The 22,231-nt window shown below is 35.0% G+C and overlaps 1 protein-coding gene across 3 annotated transcripts in view; it reads right to left on the bottom strand.

Moving 5' to 3' along the window:
* Positions 1 to 9,829: 9,829 nt before the first annotated feature.
* The window catches only part of pcdh11 (protocadherin 11), a 992,866-nt gene continuing 980,464 nt past the window's right edge, over positions 9,830 to 22,231 (bottom strand). For all 3 annotated transcript variants that reach the window (XM_039765778.1, XM_039765777.1, XM_039765779.1), the window contains exon 5: positions 9,830 to 11,908. In XM_039765778.1, the coding sequence (XP_039621712.1) occupies positions 11,508 to 11,908 (401 nt within the window). In that variant the 3' untranslated portion in view covers positions 9,830 to 11,507. The remainder of the gene's footprint in view (positions 11,909 to 22,231) is intronic.

Genomic DNA, 22,231 nt, shown 5'->3' with positions numbered 1-22,231 from the left:
GTGGCTTCATTTTTTTAAAATCAGATTTCCTGCTTTCTCAAAAGAAGTGGTTATTAAGATTGTGACATCCCTGATCTCATGATTAAATTTAGTGTGCTATTTTAGCCTGTTCAAAATCCCATCAGCATAGCAAAAAAGGCAAAATCAGTTACAGACTTGAGAAGCTAATGAACACATTGTCAGCCTTGCTGCATTTAAATGTAACAAGCTAAGAGTTAATAAATCAAAAACAAACATTTTATCCCTCCTTTCTCCCATTCCAGAACACCCATAACAACACTCTGCCATACAGCTGTATGAATGAGATTATGATCTGCTAAATCCAATATGGGATGAACCATTGAACAGAAACTCTTAAAACACTTACAAAACAATCTGTGATAATTGCTTGGCATTTCTAAAGAAATATCAGTATAGATTTCGTTTGAGTTGTATTATTTCTGTTTTTTACTTGTACTGCTTTGCATTTAAGCCTCTATGTCGTTCTGTCAGACATACTAAAGTGTGCTTTATTAAAATTACAGTACATTGAATTGAATAAAAGTTCAGTTTTAAATGTTGTCTGTGTCCTGCAATGGTATCTAAGTTCACATGTGATATTACCATGACAGGGTACTGCTCTGCACAACCAAGTTATATGTACTGTTGTGGACGGCCGGGGTCCTTGCCTGGCCGGGATGCCTCCATGCTGGAAGAACTGGGGAGCAAGCATGGTCAAAGCATTGCCTCCCCTGTAATGCTAGATGGCAGCCCCCCTGGGTTGAGGTGGTGCCTCGGACTCCAACAGCCCTGTTGGGGTCCGGGGCCGCAGCCAAGGGGTTGCTACAGCTGCTCTTGAGCCTGTGTGTGCGGTTCTTTCATCACACCCAGAAGTGCTACCGGAAGTAGGTCATCAAGCACCTGGAGCAATTCCGGGTAATGTATAAAAGGAGCCAGCAGACACTACTCGGGGAGCCAGAGTTGAGTGAAAGGGGGATGAAGCTTGCTGAGGAGAAGTAGAGGAGAATAGAAAGATAGACAGAAAAAGAAAAGTATTGTGCTTGCACTATTTGGACAGTGTTTTACCTGTAGGAAACAGGGAAGGCATTTCCCAAGAGGGGAAGAAAAATAAAAAGTGTGTGCTTTTACAAGTGTGCCTCTTGTGTCTGTCTGTGTTGGGTTGGGTGCCTGGTACACCTCCTACTGGTGTTACAGTACATATCCCTGGTTCTGAACAAATGGATGACTATTTAGGAGACTTTTATGCAGTATTATGATATTAAACTAATGATGAAACAAATGTTCAGTTTGGTAGTGGAGTTCAATTTAAAAGACACAGTGGTAGTTGCTTTCGTTTATCAGAATGAACCTCCAGTTGTAAACCATCAAGAGCTAGGAATTTTCCTGAAAGATCAGAGCCACCTTCAGCCCAGCGCTGCCCAACCCAGTCTATGAAAGATCAAATTCTTTGAGAAATAAGCAGTATAGACAGTATACAATAGAAATTTTCACCAAGTTGCCATTCAATAAACTCATAGACAGCAACAGTCTTCACATTAACTTCTGAACTCATGTCAAGAGCAACATGGCAGAAAAGGAATCTGAGTGCAAAATAACAGAAGTATTTATTAAAGAAGAAGTGTACTAATTGTCTGAAAACTATTTCTGGCTTCTATTGCTGGTTTAAGATCATTGTGTTTTACTTATCCAGAATTGTACAATACCTTAAGATGTGCCAAATACAAAATTAGTAACTGTGACACCATTTCATATGCATTTTCATTAAGGGAGACCTAGCCCGCCTTGACTTAACAATGTTTGTGCTTACATCAAGAAAAAGGTAAATGTACTGGACATCATATACTCAAAGTAGGTTTCTGGTGCCTACTAACCCACTTCTCAACTCATAAGAATCCACTGTCTGTTTTATGAAACTCATTTTTTGACCTTGTTTATTTTTTGAAACCCCTTTAACTAGAACTCTGGACTCTGAATGACTGGCTGAAAGAATGTCACCAGATCAGCATTTTTGTTTTGGAATTCACTCAAAGTGGTATGATTGTCTAGGGCCACCCAAACTCAGCACAAACAAAATAGTTCATCCCCAGCCATTACTGAGACATTCATAAAATCAGCTATGATCTTTTGTGCAGCCAGACTACTTTACAGATATGTGGGCGGCCTGCTCTATTGTTTTTCTGCATCCAAATGCCATTGACTCACTCAGAAATTTATTTTATCTTAGATTTACTACAGTCTAGGGTTTTGCAGTATTTTTGATGGTATTGGATAATTTATCTGAGGCCAGCACACAACTAAACAAGTCTTTGACATTTAGGATTCATATATTTTTAGACTCCACGGATTTATAACCTCTTATAAATTCGATAGAGTACTCAGTTTGTTTCAGTGTTCTGAAGACCATTTTCTGGTATATTAGGAATTAAAATGTACCCAAATGTAGTTTGGGCTACCATCAGCAGAATTAGTGGGCTAATTGGCGTATGGAAAAATTTCCCACTGTGCCCTCTTATAAATATTCAGGATAACTGCAACAGAAAGGCAACATGCCACAGACTAATCTTCTCTCATATATGATAACTAACATGACTTACAACCCATCCATCCAAAATAAATAAATAAATCCATCCATCCATCAGTTTTCTATGCCTTTCATTTAGTTCAGGGTTATGGGTCACTAGTGCCTATGCAGGAACCAATCTGTTACAGGAGTTCCACTGCAAATGATACAAAACACAGCGTCCACATAGGAGCAAACAAAATCTTTTTTGGCATTGAAGAAGAAATATGTAACAGGGCTTAAAGGAAACATTAGTCTATGGGCTCTACACATTTATTGTTTAAAGTAGAGTTCTCTAAATTATTATGCTAAATGTAAAACTGATTAACAAATAATTGTGAGTATGTGAACCTTTTTAAAATGTTATGCTTTACATATTTTCAGATTTACACATGATTAATTATAAAAATGGCCCAGTTTTTAGAACTGTCAATGCACTATCTGAGCTAAAGTGATTGAAAAACTTAATAAAATGTGCCAAAGTAGCATGTTCTCTTTGGTTTTATTTTGTTACATTCTGAAAACTTTCTTTTAACCGTCTGAGTAACTCCAAAGGCAGCCCATGCTTTCCCACGCTCAATCTGCTCTAATTCTGATTGATTATCAGAGCACTCTTTGCTTAGAACTGGCTGCAGAAAATACTTGGACTCAATTTCATGAAATTGTGCAAATTTACAGCTCTGATGGTTAAATAAAAATTCATATACAAGCATTATATACATAAAGACATACATACATACATACAGTGTATACACAGTGCAGTATGTTTAATTGACTGTCAGTATGTATGTTTTCTGAACTTCCTGGCCCCAATACAAGGACTTAATGGAGTTCAAGACTAGCCCCTTAGCACTAGGCATAATCAGAAAAGTGAGTATGCTCATAACACAAGCCCACCAAAGGGCACAGTCAAACAAACAGCCATATTCACTCATTCATATTTTTGACACTTTACAGGCACCCATTAATGTAACATTTTTATTTTTGGAATGTGACACGAAACTGGAGTGTGTGAAGAAAAGCCTACATGGTAACATGGAGAATGTGCAAACTCCATATAGACAGGGTTCAAGCAGGTCACAAACCTGGGCCCCTGAAGGCGTGGCACTAACCTTTGACACAGGCACCCTATGTTGGAACTTTACTATTTAGATTTGCTTAATAATCTGTAGAAATACTTTTTATCAATCTTTAGGCATTAGTGACACACTGTATGTCACTGCAAATCAATAACTCTGCACATTTAACAAAAACAATTTATTTCAAAAAGGTTTTTAAAACTCATTTCTTTTTCTCATGAAATAAAATTAGCTGAATGCTTACATGGGTTATGACAATTCAATACTAGCAATTCGAAACTATCATTATCTACAGGAATTTGAGGAATTTTACCTTATTTGCAGTTTAAATATTTAATCCCTTGGAAATAATACAGTAACAATGAAGGTGAAATATCATTGTGATGTGAAATGCCACTACTGATTTAACAGTAAGTAAAAAAAAAAAAAAATAAATAAAAAGGGACATTTTTCTGTTGTGTTCTTAACAATTTATTTTTATTAAAAGCTGAGTTTTCAAAACAAATGTGTCCACAGTAAAAATGGCAATTCCAGAAACATTTGCCTTTAGCATGTTTACAAATTATTCAACATTAATAAACAGAGTTATGGTTAAATACACACTAAAATAATCTTTGCACATTTTATTTGCATATTGTTAATTTTTATATTTTTGTGTGGTGATCTCCTAAGAAAAATAAAAAGTCATGCAAAGCAATGATTTTTTTTTTTAAAACTAATTTATTAATAAGCATCTAAAGTAACAAGACAACATGCTGTACAGAACCTGAAATATATCCCACCAGTCTGTGTCTGCTGCCGAATCGCTGGAGCCACTGGAGCACTTTAGGGAAACACGCCAAGGCTTTAAAGTGCCTGGAGAATTCAGAAATGGTTGCAGTACATGTGCAGCCACAAGCAGGTCACCAGCTCATAAATTCTGCAGCATCCCGCTCATTACAATAAAACCACCTTTCAAAAATATAAACTGGAATATATACGTATTTACAGAAAGTTTACAAATTTATTCTGTCAATAGATATTTTAGAACTTGCACACTATTAGTCTTTTCAAGCAAGAATCTTTGCCTTGATTAATTTTAATTGTCTTGCCTTTCCCCTAAGATATATTAAATTACACTGTAGTGGAAAAAGATAAATCTTTGTAAGGTAAGACCTTTACTGTTGGCTAAACATCACCATCATCATCATCATCCATTCTTGCTAGTCCAAGTTATGCTTCTCTTTCTCATTTAACTGGCTGCCTCTGTTCAATTTCTGAAGACTACAGATTAGTCACAGATAGTCGAGGCTGCACAAGGCAAAGATCTGCTTGCTTCACAAGTTGCATGAAATAATGAAAAAAAATCTCAATATCACAAATCAAGAAACAATGATAAAAGTATAGACTAAATAGAGAAATGATATTTACATGTCATAAGACTGATTCCAAATGATTATAATAATTTGAAGCACAATAGTCAATTTGATCAATATTGCCTTTTACAGAACTCTCAAAGGCAGGTGCTGTCCTTGAAGTGGTAACTTCAGAGTACTCAACAACTTTCAAATACAGAGATGAAATAAACATATATGCCTCATGTTTATTTTAGGAAACCCACATTTTAGATTAACCTACTGTTTTGGAGATAGGATATGGATTTTGAAATAGTTTCACTTAATTGTTAAATCATTTTTCACTTTTTCAAAAGAGGAGAGACATTTATCTGTTTCTAATAAGCTATTATATGACACTTATAGGCAGCTACTGCTTCAATTAAATCTAAAGAATTTCTTTATTAACCGCACTGTTTCTGGCCCAAAGCTATATATCTAAATCAACAGTTAAAGAAGCAAAATCCATTGAACACCACAGTGTAATTTGCTTTTAAGAACAAAGTTTGAATTGGACATAATTTGTATGCTGCTATTCACATAATATTCAGTGCATCCTAACATTATTTTATAAACAAGATCTGAACTAACAGGTATACAGTAGTTTAAGAGATCTGCAAAAAACAAATGTTAACACACAGTCCTTGGAACATATTAAATCTCAGAAACTTCATTGCAATATGCCTTTTCTTGATATAATAGAGCTACAGATTTAATTGGTACTGTTTATTTTTCCTTAAGCTACTGCTTTTGTAAATAGCTATAATTACATTTTTAAATATGACAATTCTTCTTCATTATTATAGTCTGTTTTCTATGAAGATTCTATAAGAGAGCAATGTGACTCTATAATATGTTACAAAATGAAGGCAATAGGAGCCCTTAAAGCCTCATTGTTGGAAAAAGTATTAATACAAAAGAATTTATTACGACAACAATCGACCACTCCTTTTTTCTTTATATCGATCAATTTATGCTTAGACCTTCTTAATTCAGCTTCACAGTTACAGGGGGTGAAATCTGACTCGGCACAACTAGGACTAAAGCAGGAACTGGCCTCAGACACAGCACCATTCCATTGCTTGGCATGGTCATGTACATTGGGATAGTTTAGTTTCACAAGTTAACATAGCTTTAATGTAGGTTGGAAGCAGGATGAAAGCAGAAATTCTCACAGAAAAAAGCACATCCTGGTCTGATGGGAATGTGCAATCACAGAAAATCACTGGGCTGGAATCCTAGTCCAGCCTTTGGACTCGTGAGGTTACACCACAACACTGCGCCACCCAGTTTCCATTTGACAATTTCTCTTCAGGCATTCATTGGAGATTTTTCTGCAGCTGGGACATTCATGACATAGAATACAAATGACTTAAAAATATTTACCATAATTTGTTCAGATCAGCACATACTAACAATAGCAGTAGACTGTTGTATCATAATAGTAAATATAGGATCTTAAAACTATGAATAGTCATATTCACCATGCAAAGGAAAGTATTACAAAAAATAGCATTGCATCAGCCTAAAACTGTTTAATTAAAAATCTAACTCTTTAGTTTGATATTAAAAAAAAATCATAAATTGACTAAGTGTTTTTAAAGAAAAAACCCATTACTATTAAAGAGGTCTAATGATTAATAAACTGGTACTTCTTTTCAGATTGCTTCATTCATAAAGTAGTGAACAATTTTTGGGCATCTCTGTAGAAGATTTATTAAAGCTGGGACATTCTGTTGGGCTATTGATTAATTCTGTATGCCATAAAATATGCCTACTTTATCTTAAAACGCATAATAATTATTATAGTCTGAGTTTCAAGAAATACATTTTATCAACCACCCATATTCAGAACAGATTCTAATTAGAATAACAACATACAATGCAATGAAGTTTCCAAATAAATGAAAACACTTACTGTAGCAATAGCAACCCCTAAGAACAATACATATTTGTGGCCAGAGCTGTTGATTGACAAGCAAATATTATACAGCAATATTTTGTGTACAGTTTTACAAGATACAGTACATTTTTTCTACATACAGACTTTTCAGGCAAAACATTGAAGTTATTGTTTTTAATATTTTTAGGTAAAAGAGATTGTCATTTTACAAAATGAAAAGCATACAGATAATGTCATACTGTATAACCAGTGGGACATAGTAATAATAATTAATAATAAAAACAACAACAGTTTTACCTGTTTTGGACAAAAGAAAAATGAGAAGCTAATGCTGTGACAATGTGAAGTTAGCATCTATTTAGCATTTTTTCCTAGCAGTTTAAGGAAAAACAGTAAACATCATGGCACCTATTTGCATTTCTTTTGAAAAAATGCTACTACCTTTGGAAGGAAGTGATCATCAAGATAACATCCAAAGAGCTGAGCTTGGCCACCTGATAAATAATTTAACTAATACAGAACAAGCAAATATTAACTTTGCATGGCAGTACTTCTTACTTGTAAGTGCAAATGAAGAGCAACTCATTAGTTGGATGTCTGAGGTAAGCATTTTTTAAAGGTTATATTAAGAAAGTAATTGTGTTGACCACATATAAAATTATGTAACTTGTGAAAAAAAAAATGAAAACATATGTAATGCTATTTTTTCTTAGATTTTTTTCATGGAAAATATTTTAAATACATTAACTTGACTTCAAAAGAAATTCTAATATTATTTTATCTACAAATGATGCTTCTGCAACTTCTATGCATTTAAAAGATAATAAAAGGTACACAAAGGCACGGCACAGTGTACAAAATGTACATGTTGACTGAAATGAAATCCACTACTTTTTTTGCAGCAACAAACACTTACGGGCTGCACTCCAATGCAGTATTCTTCTAAAAATGTTACAGCGTGACCGTGTAAACATTATTAAAGAGTGAATTCAACTGTTTTATAGTTAATCTGACACTGGTAATGTTGTGTACTGTACTTAAATTAAATATTAACATATATAAAATATATGATCTCAAAATGTAATGAAGAGAAAACTCATTTTTGTCTTCTGTAAATGCGTGATTAATTGAGCATAGCTTGATATTATCTTGTGCCCTTCTTTTTTTTTGTGAAAGATCCTAAACATTTATTACCAACTGATGCAATGAAGATCTTCGTTAATAATCAGTTACCAGTTGTGTGAAGTTACTACCAGAGGAATCATAAGAGTAGGTGGAGAGGAAAAAAGATTGATTGCTAGACTCTATGAAAGTACCTATGAATGGATGTGACTTTTTTGTCCGAAATAAATTACAGAATATAAGGTATAGTGACGCTAGGTATGTAAAAGACTATGTTAAGCATAACACACACAATCTTCCTGCATAATTCCTGCAGAAACGTTGTTCAATCTCAACATTATGAGAGGTGTTGATGAGAAGTTAGCACTGATTCCCTGCATCTGGCTTTAGAACACTTGAAGATCTCTCTAGCTTTGTTTTCAAATTAAATGTTTTTAATTTCTGCAACATGCTGTATGAACTTGAGGAGAGTGGGAAACTGATACAGTATAGCATTATGATACTTTTTGTCACAATATATTATTGGTACAGTGAGGATTTTAATTAAATTTTTCATTTTTCTGTATCATCCATAGGAAAGTAATGTTGTATTGCAGCAGACAAAACTTTAAATAATATGGAACTTTTATCAATAGTGTTTATGTGTATCAAATATGAAATTAAAACATTTTTAAAACATCAATATGTGTAGTTCCAAGAATTTAAAACACATATTCAGATTTTAAATATTAAACATTTGAATGCCAAATAATGGTTGACAGTCAACATATAGTCATAAGGGTTGATCTCACCCAGACTTAAACATCTGTTATCTTTAATGTTTTGTATTGAGTATGTTATTACATCACATTCTTGAATTACTTCACATCCTTGGGTGTTGATTCTTCAACAGTTCTCAGGTCATTAGTTTACTTTGATAATGCATGCTTACAAAAGCATATATCTGTATACTGAAGGCTGTGACTCTATATTCAAAGCCCAAAGGATGAAGTTTGACCATTCAGTAGAGCTTTGGGTCCTATTTATTTAATACTAGAGGCTAAAAGATGCAGATTTTTTTCAGCTTTCACAAAAGTATACACGCTGTGTCAGTGAAAGCAAATTACCAAACTCTGATGTCTTCTTTTCAGAAGATACAGTTAATATACATTTTTAGGGGATATTATTTGAGCCAGGCCTGCATTTTCAGAATACGACAATATTATGTCTGCTTCATGTTCAATATAGTGGAGTGTGCAAATATATATATATATATATATATATATATATATATATATATATATATATATATATATAGTGTGTGTGTGAGAGAGAATAGTTTATTTATACATCTTTCTGTTTTCTGTCCTTGAAATAAGGTCACAGTTTGCTCTAGAGTTACAATATCACTTATGATGAACTGAGACTCTGTATATCTTTTCTCTTTTCCTAAAGTCATTAATCATTTTTGTAGAGGGTCACAGAGTTAAATTTCATTTATATAATTTAAACTGGGTCAAGAGCATAAAAGAGAAATTCAAACAGACACTGCAAACCCTTAAGTAACACTTTGATCTAACAGATTAAGGTTTGCTGCAAGTTGCTTTTTCATCCTGCATCATAAAAAAAGCAACATACAAGCAACATCTTATTATTTTGGAAATGTGATGTAATATGAAAATACCACCAGAATGATGAGTAGCTTAACATTTCTCAATGAGATCAAAATGACATTGTTTTACATATGCACATTATATTCCATTTCAATTTCCAACATACTACTGAAACAAATATTTATGGGACAAATGTGTCAGCAACTAAGCAAGCAGCCCATCTAAACTTTTTATTCACATTTATACATGTTTGCACAAAGTTCCTCTGTTTATATTTATTTTACACCTTCCTGTTCCTTACAGGATGAAACCTTGTGTATTCAGCCAGAAAAAAAAAACTGTTGATCACAAAGTTCATTTACAAACAAATATTTTTTATTTTATTATAATGAACCATGCTTAATGACGTGCTGTGCTCTAGTTTAATATCAATGAAGTAAACACAACATTGCTGTAAAGGTGTCTTGCTCACCTGATACCCCTATTCTGAGAGGATATATGATACTGTTGTTTTATAACCATGAAGTAATTTACTTGCACCATATTCAGAACATTATTTCTAATCAATAAGATGCCACATGTAGCCTGACAGTTTACAGGTATCAAGTTGATCTGCTGCAGTTAAACACACTATATTTTTATTTGTTTTATCTTTATTTGTCTGTCTTTTGGTTTTTTATGAAGCTTTGGTTTTGTACACTTTCTAAATTACTGAATATAGGAAGAACACATTCATTTCAGAAAAATACTTTTTGAGACTTAGCTTCTGTCTTTTGCTGTCCTACTAACTAGCAGCTTCAAAGGCTAGACTTGAATTTAAAAAAACATCAAATATATCAATACTTCAAAATTATTTTAAACAAGGTTTTGATTTTTCCCCCCATCCTGTGGTCACATGTATATTATACGCATAGAAAAAAAACTCTTATTAGGCTATGGTTTTGTTACTGATAATGCAACTTGGTAATTATGCAAAAGAGGGACTTCCATAATTGCTTCTTCATGATGTACTTTTTATCATGTTCTTAAAAAACACACAAATAAAAGAAATATTTCATGGAAATGTGTTAAAAGACTTTTCTACAAGAGATAGTTTAAGATATTACTGCTCATTTGACAGGCATTAATGTTTACATTACAATTGATTTGCAAAATCTTGGTGCTTGTCCTGAAAAGTTTGTTCAGCCAATTAGTTCTCATGTTGCTATTATGAAACTGGTTTGTTGGGAAAAAAAGATTTCATGCTAATGACAAGCAGAGTCATTACTAGTAATACCAGTGGTTACTGTTAATATTCAAAATGTTTAAAATTTCTTAAATCAAAAAATGTCTAGGAAATGCTTAAGCCAAATTTATGGTCATGATTAATATAAATAACGTTCTGGTGAAATCACCACAGATATTAATTGCTTTTGCTTGCTGACACCACGGTAGGGATGAGGAGGTACACTTAGACTTTTGTGCACTTTTTAAATTATTGAAGCCACGTATGTCTAGTAAATATCTGAAGCATTGCATTGAGTTACATATAACACTTAAGATTTGGTGCACATGCCTACAACCTTAGCATTAATTTGCAATTATTGTACATAGCCAGTTTTTTAAGGATTAAAGTAAAATAATCCTTTATATAAATTAAGATACACTTTGGCTTAGAACTACTTGCTTATTTAGAAAGAGACACCAGACTTACACATATACAATGAGAAATAAAACATTATACAGAAGCTTCTTTTTAACTGCAGTGTCATATTTACAGTACATAGATGTTGGCTAGGCTGCTCCGCCAGTGGTAGTATGTGGGGGACAGAAAGCAGTTTCTACAGGCATTTAGGATATCCAATGAAGAAGGTGCTGTGCAAACGTTCTAGCTTATTCTTACAACTGATGCTCATGGACAAAACTAGCAGTTCCACCAGATGCTGGAGCCTGCTGAGTTGAAGGAGTGAAATTTGCCAGAGGTATGACCTTCACTGGATCTTCCTTTAAACTAGAATGTCTCTCCAAAGTGTTGTAGAACTGGGGCCTGTTGTTGCCTTGACCTTTATCGATTTCATCTTTTGGCACAGACCTACCCAGTGTATGGCGACCATCAGGCTTGGCTCCTCGAGCCCAATTCTGTTGAAATCCAAAAGTAGGTACTGCAGGATTTGTAGATTGCTGGTACTGGGTCAAAGAAGGGGGCATCCAACAGCTATCAGAATGACCAAGAATGAGGCATTCTTGAGTGCAGGTCTCAGATGCTTCAGCTAATGCTTTTTGCAGATTCACTTCTATAGCTGGGAAAAAAAGAAAAAAACAAATCATGCCTGAAGGTCTGTCTTCATATTCACTCAAGAAATTGTTACTTTTTCATTAGTAAACTTAAAATTATTTTGAAAAGACACTGTTAATGTTATCTAACATATATTAAACTCAAGGATATGAAAGTACATATAAAGTGCACAACAATCAAGTGATAATTCTGTAGTTAGTTATTTACAACATGTAGTGGTATTGCTGTAACAGCTATTTTACCTTGACAACAATGTGGTATCGTACACCATAAATAACATTGCATTATGTAAACATAACATGTACATGTAAACAGCTCATCAAGAGGTGACAGGCCAAAACACGCACAATAAAAGGTACATTTCTTTCTTTTTTACATTTTTGATGACGTTTTTTATGCAGATACAAATTGTTTCATTGGTTCTGTTCCTCACAAGAAGCAGCTTTGCCAAGCAACAAGTTGAGCCTGAATGGCAGCAATTTTGTTGAGTGTCTGTGACTAGTGAAACATCCTTATTCTTTGAAAATGACACTCTTTTGCTTTTTCTACTGTTTCATTTGTTCATTATAGCTTGTACATTACTCTCATTGTCTGAGGCAATCTGCACTTATTTTAAAAAAACTCTGTTTCTAAACCAAAATAAGGTATTGCTTTGATGAGAGTTTTACAGCTTTTAAGCCTTCTTTTTTGCCCTTTAGCTACAGCTTCCATCTGAATTACAAAATATGGGTAACATACAGATTTAACTGCACAAATATAATCAAGCAAGTCATATGTTTGAATTAATACGTTGCTTCATTGCAATGAAACAAAATGCACAATATAGAAAACCAATGCCTTCTATCTGTCCATCAACCCATTTCAAGTGGACCCAGAGCATTAGGCCTCGAGGCATTAGAAGAAAGGTAAGAACAAGAGCCAGTGGATCATAGGGTTCATTCAAACATCGACTCATCTATATGGAGCCAATTTAGAGTCACCAAATGATCTATAATTCACACTTTTAAAATAATACTAATAAATACGTGGCATGGTGGCACAGTGGTAGCACTGCTGCCCTGCAGTAAGAATACCTGGATTCGTTTCCCAGGTCCTCCCTGCATGGAGTTTGTATGTTCTCCCGTGTCTGTGTGGGTTTCCTCCCACAGTCAAAAGACATGCAGTTTAGGCGATCCTAAATTGTCCCTAGTGTGTGCTTAGTGTGTGGGTGTGTGTTGTTGTTTAGGTTGTTCTAATTCTGGTTGTTTTAAATAAAGTTCTAACAAATGGCTCCATTGCAAACATTGAAAGTGGAGAAAAAAATTATTACTTGCAATTTTCAGTATTGGTTGCGGAACTTTTGCATGTATATAACAGTGTTGTATGAAGTGAATTTGAAGACCATGCATAAATCTGCTTAATGCAATTAAAGAGTTTCAAGCCAGAAACTACATCCAGACAGGATGGCAGTCCATCAAAAGCTGAAAATTGTGAAAAACATAAAAGCTCCAGGAAAGGCTTTGTGCAAGGCTGTGTCTCTAAGTGTAGATTTCCTTAAGAAAAATAAAACAGTCTACATTTAAAATAATGTCATTAATCAGACATATGTTTTTACCAGGTGTGGGTGTGTGTGTGTGCCTTGCCTGGGGATTTGTTCCTGCCTTGCGCCCTGTGTTGCTGGGATTAGCTCCAGCAGACCCCTGTGACCCTGTGTTAGGATATAGCGAGTTTGATAATGACTGACTGACTAATAAATAACATTATAGGGCTGACAAAAATCCAAGGAAAAAAAATGAATCACAGTAAAAAAAAAAGAATTAGCTACTGTTGTTAGAAATCATTCAAGAAGGATTTTGTTGTTATTCACTTTTTTGGTATCCATTATCTTGATAATACTTTGTTTCCAACATGTTATTGTAACATATTACTATAGTAATATTGATTTAATTTAATCTATAATTGCATGCGTTATTAATAAAGATGTTTTGATTACTTTAGATTAAGATAAATGGCTGTTGGTTTACTTAAAAACTATATATGGCTTGCAAATATTTCTTGTATGTTTAGGATTGTTCTCTTTTCAACTGCAGGTCAAATTGCTCACTTTTCATCATACCTATTATGAATGTTGATTGTTTGATACAGCATTCTATAATACTATATGTCTTTTTAATTCTTATATTTAAGCAATTAATAATGTTTTTGATTAACCCTATTTAAATTTACTGTACATAACAGACTAAGAAGAGCGCCCACTCTGACGTGACACATGCTTTGTAAATACTAGCTAAATATAAACAGGATCCTTGAGGGTAGTTTGATCAAGAAAATGTTTTATTGCCACCCAGCCAGTATGATTCATCCTCCCATCTCTTAAAATAAAGCACTAATAACACTAGTTCTTGCCCTTGTCATTATTTAAAGAACAGAACAGCATAAAATGTACATGTTTATTCTATATACTAAAAATTAAACCAATGAGCCAGCTATTTTCTAGCTAATGTGCAATAAAACATTCTTTCCACATTTGGTAGAACAAATACAGTGGTTTCTAACCCTGCTCTACATACCATTTCTTCCTTTATAAAGTTTTTATAATGCTAAAAACCTTTTACATTTTACATGCATTTTATCTTTTCTAAAAGCAGAATTTGACTTATCCAACATTCTTAGTAAGTGTTACAGATTAATCCAGGCAGCACAAGGCCACTTACTGTAAGCATGACAGGTGTAGGTAGTAGAAGTAAAGCAATAATGTCAAAAATGTACACAAATATTCCTAGTGCAGACTGTTCATTAACAGGCAGTATGAATAGGCAAAATTAAAATATTTTGTTTAAGAAGAAGTTTCACGAAAATACTTTGACAATTTCTGTTTCTTCTTTGCAATTATTTCGTTTGAATTTGCATTTGGTGCTGATTGGGAAGATGTACTGCGTTTGTGCGTGTACATGTGTGTGTTCATCCTGTCATAGACTAGCACCCCATTCAGGAAATTGTTTCTGCCTCTCACCCCAGTGCCTGCTGAGGTAGGTTCTGCTGCCCTATGACTCTGCTGTTGGTAATGGGATTTGGAAGATGGATGGATGGGAAAATGAGTGTACAAACATGAATGTTCAGACACAGAGAGAGAGAGAGAGAGACAGAGATATCAATTCGCAACCATGGGAGCCCAAGTGCATGCCATTTCTCAGCAGATAATTTTCAGCAGTTAGGATCACAGGACTAATTTCCAAAGGTATTTAACTCTTTGAGGGCTGAATATTTTTTCCAAAAAACATAGTTTCTGAAAAGCAATGGTTTCACACAGAAATCAACATAAAACGTCTGTTGCTGCAGGCTGTGGCTGCCAGTTTGCCAAGAATGTGTGGCAAGCTTGCTGCCAGGCTGTCTTCACTGGTCGCTGTGCATTACAATCTGGTTTCTACCTCTTATCATTGTTAAGTGGCAGTCCTCCTGGCGAACATTGCCGTAGGCATGTCAGCTACATGAACCTGTTCAGCACCACAATTAGCTGGGGATCAGTCAGCTGGAGTTGGAAGCTCACATTCGTTTTCGATAACTTGTACCAAAATCGGAGTCCAAACAGTCATAGTCCAGTTCAGATAAAGAATAGGCAAAACTTCGTCCATAGAGTATTTTGCTTTACAAATTCGATTTGCTCTCTCACCATTATGTCAGTGCCATTTTTGATGTTGTTTGCACCTTACTACTCACTCGAGCGCAGGAAATCTCGGTCAAACCAATGAAGCTAAGTTTCCTTCTAGCAACGAGAGTCCAACTAAAACAACAGTTGGTTTTGTCTCAGTTTACAGTCGATTACCATCGTCAACTCCTCCTTATGACAAAAGTCGACATCAGCCCTGCAAGAGTTAAACAGCCAAAATAAATGTGCCTGCTCTACATTTCTTATAAAGATGTAGTGAATTAAGCGTGTAATACTAAACAAAACAGTAGAACTCAGCAGCATGAGTTACATTATTTTGATAGCTTTCCACAAACTCAAATGAATTTTGCTTACATACAGACAAATGTTGTGAAAAGGGGAAGCAGATACTACAAGCAGTGAATGTAAAAGCAGGATATAGATATTCTTCTAAGAACAGAGAAAAAGAAATAGTTGTTGAAGGTGAGGGTGGAAGAAAAATAGAAAAAAAAAATGACAGACCACAAAACATCTCAAAATATCAAGGTCAAAAATAGTTAGGCCCTGGTGTAATGTCTTTTTTCTAACTCCAAATGCAAAAATACAAAATTAAAAAAGGTTTACTGAATATGCAGATGATTAAGGATAACAGTGATGTAGCTAAGCACTGCTACAATGTCTGAACGCGTTTTTATAACAGTCCCATAAACACCTTATAAAACAATGACCACATGAAAGAAACCCATCCGAGATGATGCTATAGTGATGTCACCACAACAATTTAAAATACCACAGATACAGACTGAACTTTTCCCATATTTTTTCTGTTGCTCACACAAGAGAGGGTAGAATGTCAGTGCCTGACCTGCACAATTGATGTGCCCCTTGTGTTATTGCAGGCTACTATAGACTTGGTGATTTCTACATATCCCCTGATGCAAACTTTGGCAGTTGCTTGGGGGCCTAACAGCTTGCTTTGTCCTTGCACTTTATTGCAATTATTTTGCCTTTTTATAATATAGCTACTGTGACACCACAGGGAAGTTTTATGTGAATTTACTGGACATATCACAGGAGTTCAGTCGTACAGCGCATCATGCATCAGTTTTATTTTCTGTGTTGACATCTGATGACCAATTCACATTGTCATCACTTTTGCTCGATTCTGTAATGGTTTAGTTTCAGGTCATTCTAAAACTGCCTTTATTGCTTTTCATTTGCTATTGTGGTTTTTGTTAGTGCATCTTTCTTAGAGTTTATCATAAAGTGGCAGAAAGCATAGAAATATGTTTCTATTTATTTTTGCAGCAAAATGTTATTTCATTCGCTAGATGAGAGCAGAAAACTGTTCAGAGTTATACACTATAAAGTGTATCATTACACATCACCTCAAGACTGACTTATGTTCAACCGTAATTGCATACAATTCTGACTTCTGTCATTTCAATAACTTAATGGATCTGTTAACAATAATTTAAAGAAGGCATGTATATGGGACACTTAGTCTTAGCTGAAATCAAAAGCACATGAAGAAGTTATACTTGTTTAAATGATTTTTTTGATTAAGTTAGAATGTCAGATAGATTAACATATTTTAAACAGAGACATAAATATTCTGAATTTTGCTTCAAGAGACAGTATTAAATAAAGCTTATGTTCAAGAAAGGACTGGACAGGACCAATCATGAGAATATCATCATCATCATCATAATAATAATCATAAGAAGAATAATTCCTCACATTTATATAGCGTGTTTCTCACTAATGATGGTTCAAAAGAATTTCCATATTACACTGCACATGTGATGTTTTTCTTCATTTCTTTTAATGTTTTGAAACTTTTGCAGTACATCAGACATGAAACGCACATAACATAAATAGTGTATTGTAGAGTTATAGGTTTGAATATAAATTAATTAGTTTTTTCTATTCATACAATTACATTCCAATGGTTTGGCAATATTTTGTGAAGTAACAGTTTAAGGCAGCAGATGGAATTGGGAGCTAGCTTAAGAGTTCGTTGGTCAGCATTATGTTATACAAAGAATTAATTAACTTAAAGTTAAAAATAAAAAGTAAGCACTTGGTACACTTGACATTGGCCTGGAAAGTGTTTTTAACATGCTGGCAGTAAAAGCTGTTAACTTTCAAAATTGTTAAGAGTAGATGAGAAAATTCTGCAATCTACTGTACATGGTAGGTTTAGGCAATAGAGTATTTCATCCTTCTTCCTTCACACTTTCTTGTAATGGTTTTTCTATTTTCAAATTACTACTAATAAAAGCATTTTACATATTTTTTCTGCAGTTTTTTTTTTGCAAAGGTTAATTATTTGGGTTTTCACTAGACAGGAGTTTTCCGTATATTACGCTTGTATATGGCTTTTTTCATAATAACAGACATGCCATTTGTTTGTCTGTCTGCCTGCCTAATAGTTGCCCCTTCTGTCTCAGCTTTCAAATACAAGCTGAAGACGCAATACTTCAGTTTAGCATATCCTGACTAAATCTTCTGATTAACTGTACAAACTGCATCTCTGTTGTTAGTCATTAGCACTAAAACATAAGTAATATGATAGTTATAATTTGTTACTAATCCTCATCTGTTCTGTTTCTCTTTTCGGTACTCAAATGTGGCACTTGGTGCCACTTCCCATATACCAAGTTGTTTTGTCTGCCAAAGGTAAAGTCATCTCTGATGGAGGGTCACAGGAAACATCAGCTAGAGTGGTCCATTAATCAGATTGGCTGCCACAGCACTGACTCGGCTGTGGAATGGCCAATATGGGGAGGCAGCTTGATGGCCAAGGTTTCCAGGACTCTGAACAAATACAAAAGGTGTTATGTGATATCATCTACTATTGAATTCTGCTCTGTAGTTGTAATATTTCTATTGCACTATTATATTGTATTGAGAATTACTTGTGTTTTTTGATACCCACTACATGCCCAACCTACCTGGAAAGGGGTATCTCTGCCCTTCCCAAAGTTTATTCCATTTTTTTCCCTACAAGGGTTTTTTTGGGGAGTTTTTCCTCATCTTCTTAGATAATCAAGGCCAATGGATATTTGTCAAAAGGCAGGGCCTGTTAAAACCCATTGTGGCACTTTTTGTGTGATTTTGGATTAAAAAATAAATTGTATTGTAGTCTTTGCATCAGTGTTACCAACAATAAAATATTACAGATTACTGAAGATATATTTATATTTAAATAAGTTATTTTATTTTCAGTCAGTCAGTCAGTCATTGTCCAACCCGCTATATCCTAACACAGAGTCACAGGGATCTGCTGGAGCCAATCTCAGCCAGCACAGGGCACAGGGCAGGAATAAACCCCAGGCAGGGCACACACACACCCACACCTGGTAAAAGAAAATGGACATATGTCTGATTAATGACATTATTTTAAATGTAGACTGTTTTATTTTTCTTAAGGAAATCGGCACTTAGAGACACAGCCTTGCACAAAACCTTTCCTGGAGCTTTTATGTTTTTCACAATTTTCAGCTTTTGATGGACTGCCATCCTGTCTAGATGTAGTTTCTGGCTTGAAACTCTTTAATTGCATTAAGCAGATTTATGCATGGTCTTCAAATTCACGTCATACAACACAGTTATATACATGCAAAAGTTCCGCAACCAATACTGAAAATTGCAAATAATCATTTTTTTTCTCCACTTTCAATGTTTGCAATGGAGCCATTTGTTAGAACTTTATTTAAAACAACCAGAATTAGAACAACCTTCAGAATTACAATATATACAGAAGAAAGTTATTTGAAAGTTTTTATGAGGTACTTCAGTTATGTCCATTGGCCTCATGCATAGCGCCATGCATAGAATTCACACTAAAACATGGTGTACAGACAAGAGCGTAAATGTGAGTATGCACAAAAAATCCAGATGCATAAATCTGTGCATATGCCAACTTCCATGTTCTTCCACTACATAAATCCCAGTCAGCATGAAAAGTAATGCATGTGCACATGCTTGCCGTCCCACCCTGTTTCCTCACAGAATTACACCTCTTTGAATATGCAAATCAAAATAAATAGCCCTTTAAGTTCAGCGTTCTGTGAAAAGACAATGGAAATAGCACGGGGGAAAATAGAAGAATTTCAGAGAATACCAAGTGGAGGCATGGAAAAACATACTATTTGTTGGTTTAAACAGTGGTATAAACAACAAAAGGAAGTTAATCAACTGACATAGAGTGTCAGAGAAACTTGAAAGTTCAGGTTCACAAAGTTGCACAGTGTCCGAAATAAAAAAGACTAGCCAACCCGTGGCGTACCATACGCCGCATAATCAGGCCGTTTTTTTAATGATTTTTAAGTACAGGGAGAAAATTAACATTTGAAAAATCGGTAATGTAATAAATCAGCAAGAAAAGCAACATTGTAACAATGCACGGAATGAACCAACACACAATCATCCGTGACTGAAAACTGGCAGACCGCCATCTCTCATGTGCCCACCTCCAACTTGTCACTTCAGTCGTTGTCTTCTTTGCACAGTCCAGATGCACCTGTGACTCACGCAGACTTTCCGTGTTCCTGCAGGAGCATCTAAGAAGACGCATGTTTGTCGCGGATGCGAATTGCTGTATGTAGCGTGTAAAACAGTTTGCCATGGTGCATGCGGTCGTGCGTCGTAACCGAAAACTCGGTGTTTAAAGACTGCTTACTTCATTGTGTTTTAACTTCAGTTTTAAAGGATCGTTTTAAGGATCCCATGGGATACTCCTTGCAAACCGTTTTACACGCTGCATATGGCGATTCACCTCCGGCGTGGCTCCTTCCTGCGTGCACCATAGGTGTCTTACTTGTCGGCGGCTTAGTGAATCCACGCCACTTTCCATGGGTGTCTTGCCTTAGTGAATTATATATAAAGAAGTTGTCAGATATCAAAGTCGCCATGAAAAGGCGAGTCGTAGCCCACCATCAGAGTGTCATATGGAAGCTTATTAGGGTACAGAGAAAAGAGAAAAAATAGGGAAACAATGGGAAAAAAATCTCAAAATTTCTACTTTAATCACGTTTATTTTGTCATTAAAGTAGAACATCATAAACTTCATCTTAAAATTGTTAAATTTACCAGTTTCTCAAATACCATTGTAACTAAAGTAGTATGTTAAATGCTTCGTATTCTATGTGTTCTTCTATATATGCTCTATGTGTGTGAATCACTACATGCTTCTTAAACGGGCTTTCTCTTCTTCCAATAGGACATGGAATCAATTATTTTTGTGATATTACAGCTCTCTGAACAATTTAAATAGTAAAATGTATACTTGATATTATTTTCATGATGACAGGATTTAAAACATGTATTAAACATGGGAACACAGTAACGCAGTAAAAGTGACGAGCTGCCACCCCGTCCAGAGATTGTTTCAGTCTACTGCAAGATGCTTGCTGCGCCATGTGTGACCTTCGAGGAAATAATTTATTGCAGCAGTATTGACTCTTTCAAACGTACTAACTCCCAAATCCTGTCCTTACTTTTCTTTCTCCAAGTAACTAATCACCACACAATTAGCTCTGTAATAGGTTTAAAGCAATCTGTAAGCTGAAAACGGCAATTCTTCAAAACTTCGAAATATATGTTTAATTATTCTATCCATCTATCCATCCAGTGTTGCGCCAATCCCAGTAAGCATGCAGCGTGAGGCAGGAACAATCCTTGAATGAGGCACCAGGTCGTCACTAGTGCTGTTACACCGACCTTGTTTAATTATTAACAATATACATATATTATGTGAAAATTTTATCTGTATAATGTAATAAACATACTTTTCTGCATTTCATCTTAAAAATGATATCAAGAGCTCCCAGAAGATAGCACTTGAAAATCTAAATTTACTTAGAAACCAGTCGTCATCATATGTAAATATAAACTTTATAAAGTGGATGAAGTTGTGAAATATTATAACTGTATTGCAAGTTTACAGTAACGTAATTGTACTAATAATTACAAACAGTTCGACCAGGAGCACTTGATGGACTGATTGAGTGTGTTTATAATTCTTGGGATGAAACTGTTTCTGAACCACAAAGTCCCTACAGAAAAGGCTCTGAAGAGTTTGCTGTATGAGAGATGTTCAAATAGACTGTGCACATGGCTGAGGCAGCGTGTGCTTGATGCTGTATACTGATAGTTCTCTTTCCGATCAGATGCTGTAGAGCTGTGATTCCACACTCAGATACAGTAGGATAAATACTCTGAGTATTGTAGTGAGAGTAACAATGCTAAAGCAGCTATGGTATTTGGAATAGTTTGGCCATTCCGTGGACCATTATATTGTTACAGTATATTACAATCAGATGCCTTAAACTAATAAACGATATGCGGTTAATTTCAGTGTATTTGATAAAGCCGCGTCAGGGATGTGGATCTAAAATAGAAAGGGAAACCACACTGGAATAATAGCACTGCTTTGACGTTGGGTGCCACCAGTTTGCAAAACTGAGCGGAGAACTTGTGTACGCCAGGTACTGAGCTGGCGTGAAAATGTGTGTGGCTTTACGCAAAGTTTAGGTTTTATACATTGTGATGTGAGCGTGGAAATGGGCATATGCGACATTTTTGTGTGTACGCACCGTTTATACATGAAGCCCTAGGTCTGGATTTCATACAAAGATGTCAATGTCTCACTTGACTACAAGACCTCAGTTAACTTATTAGACAGAAGTGAGATCA

Source organism: Polypterus senegalus, chromosome 10 (assembly GCF_016835505.1).
Source record: "Polypterus senegalus isolate Bchr_013 chromosome 10, ASM1683550v1, whole genome shotgun sequence".
Taxonomy (NCBI): domain Eukaryota; kingdom Metazoa; phylum Chordata; class Cladistia; order Polypteriformes; family Polypteridae; genus Polypterus; species Polypterus senegalus.
This window is presented reverse-complemented; position numbering and strand designations above follow the sequence as displayed.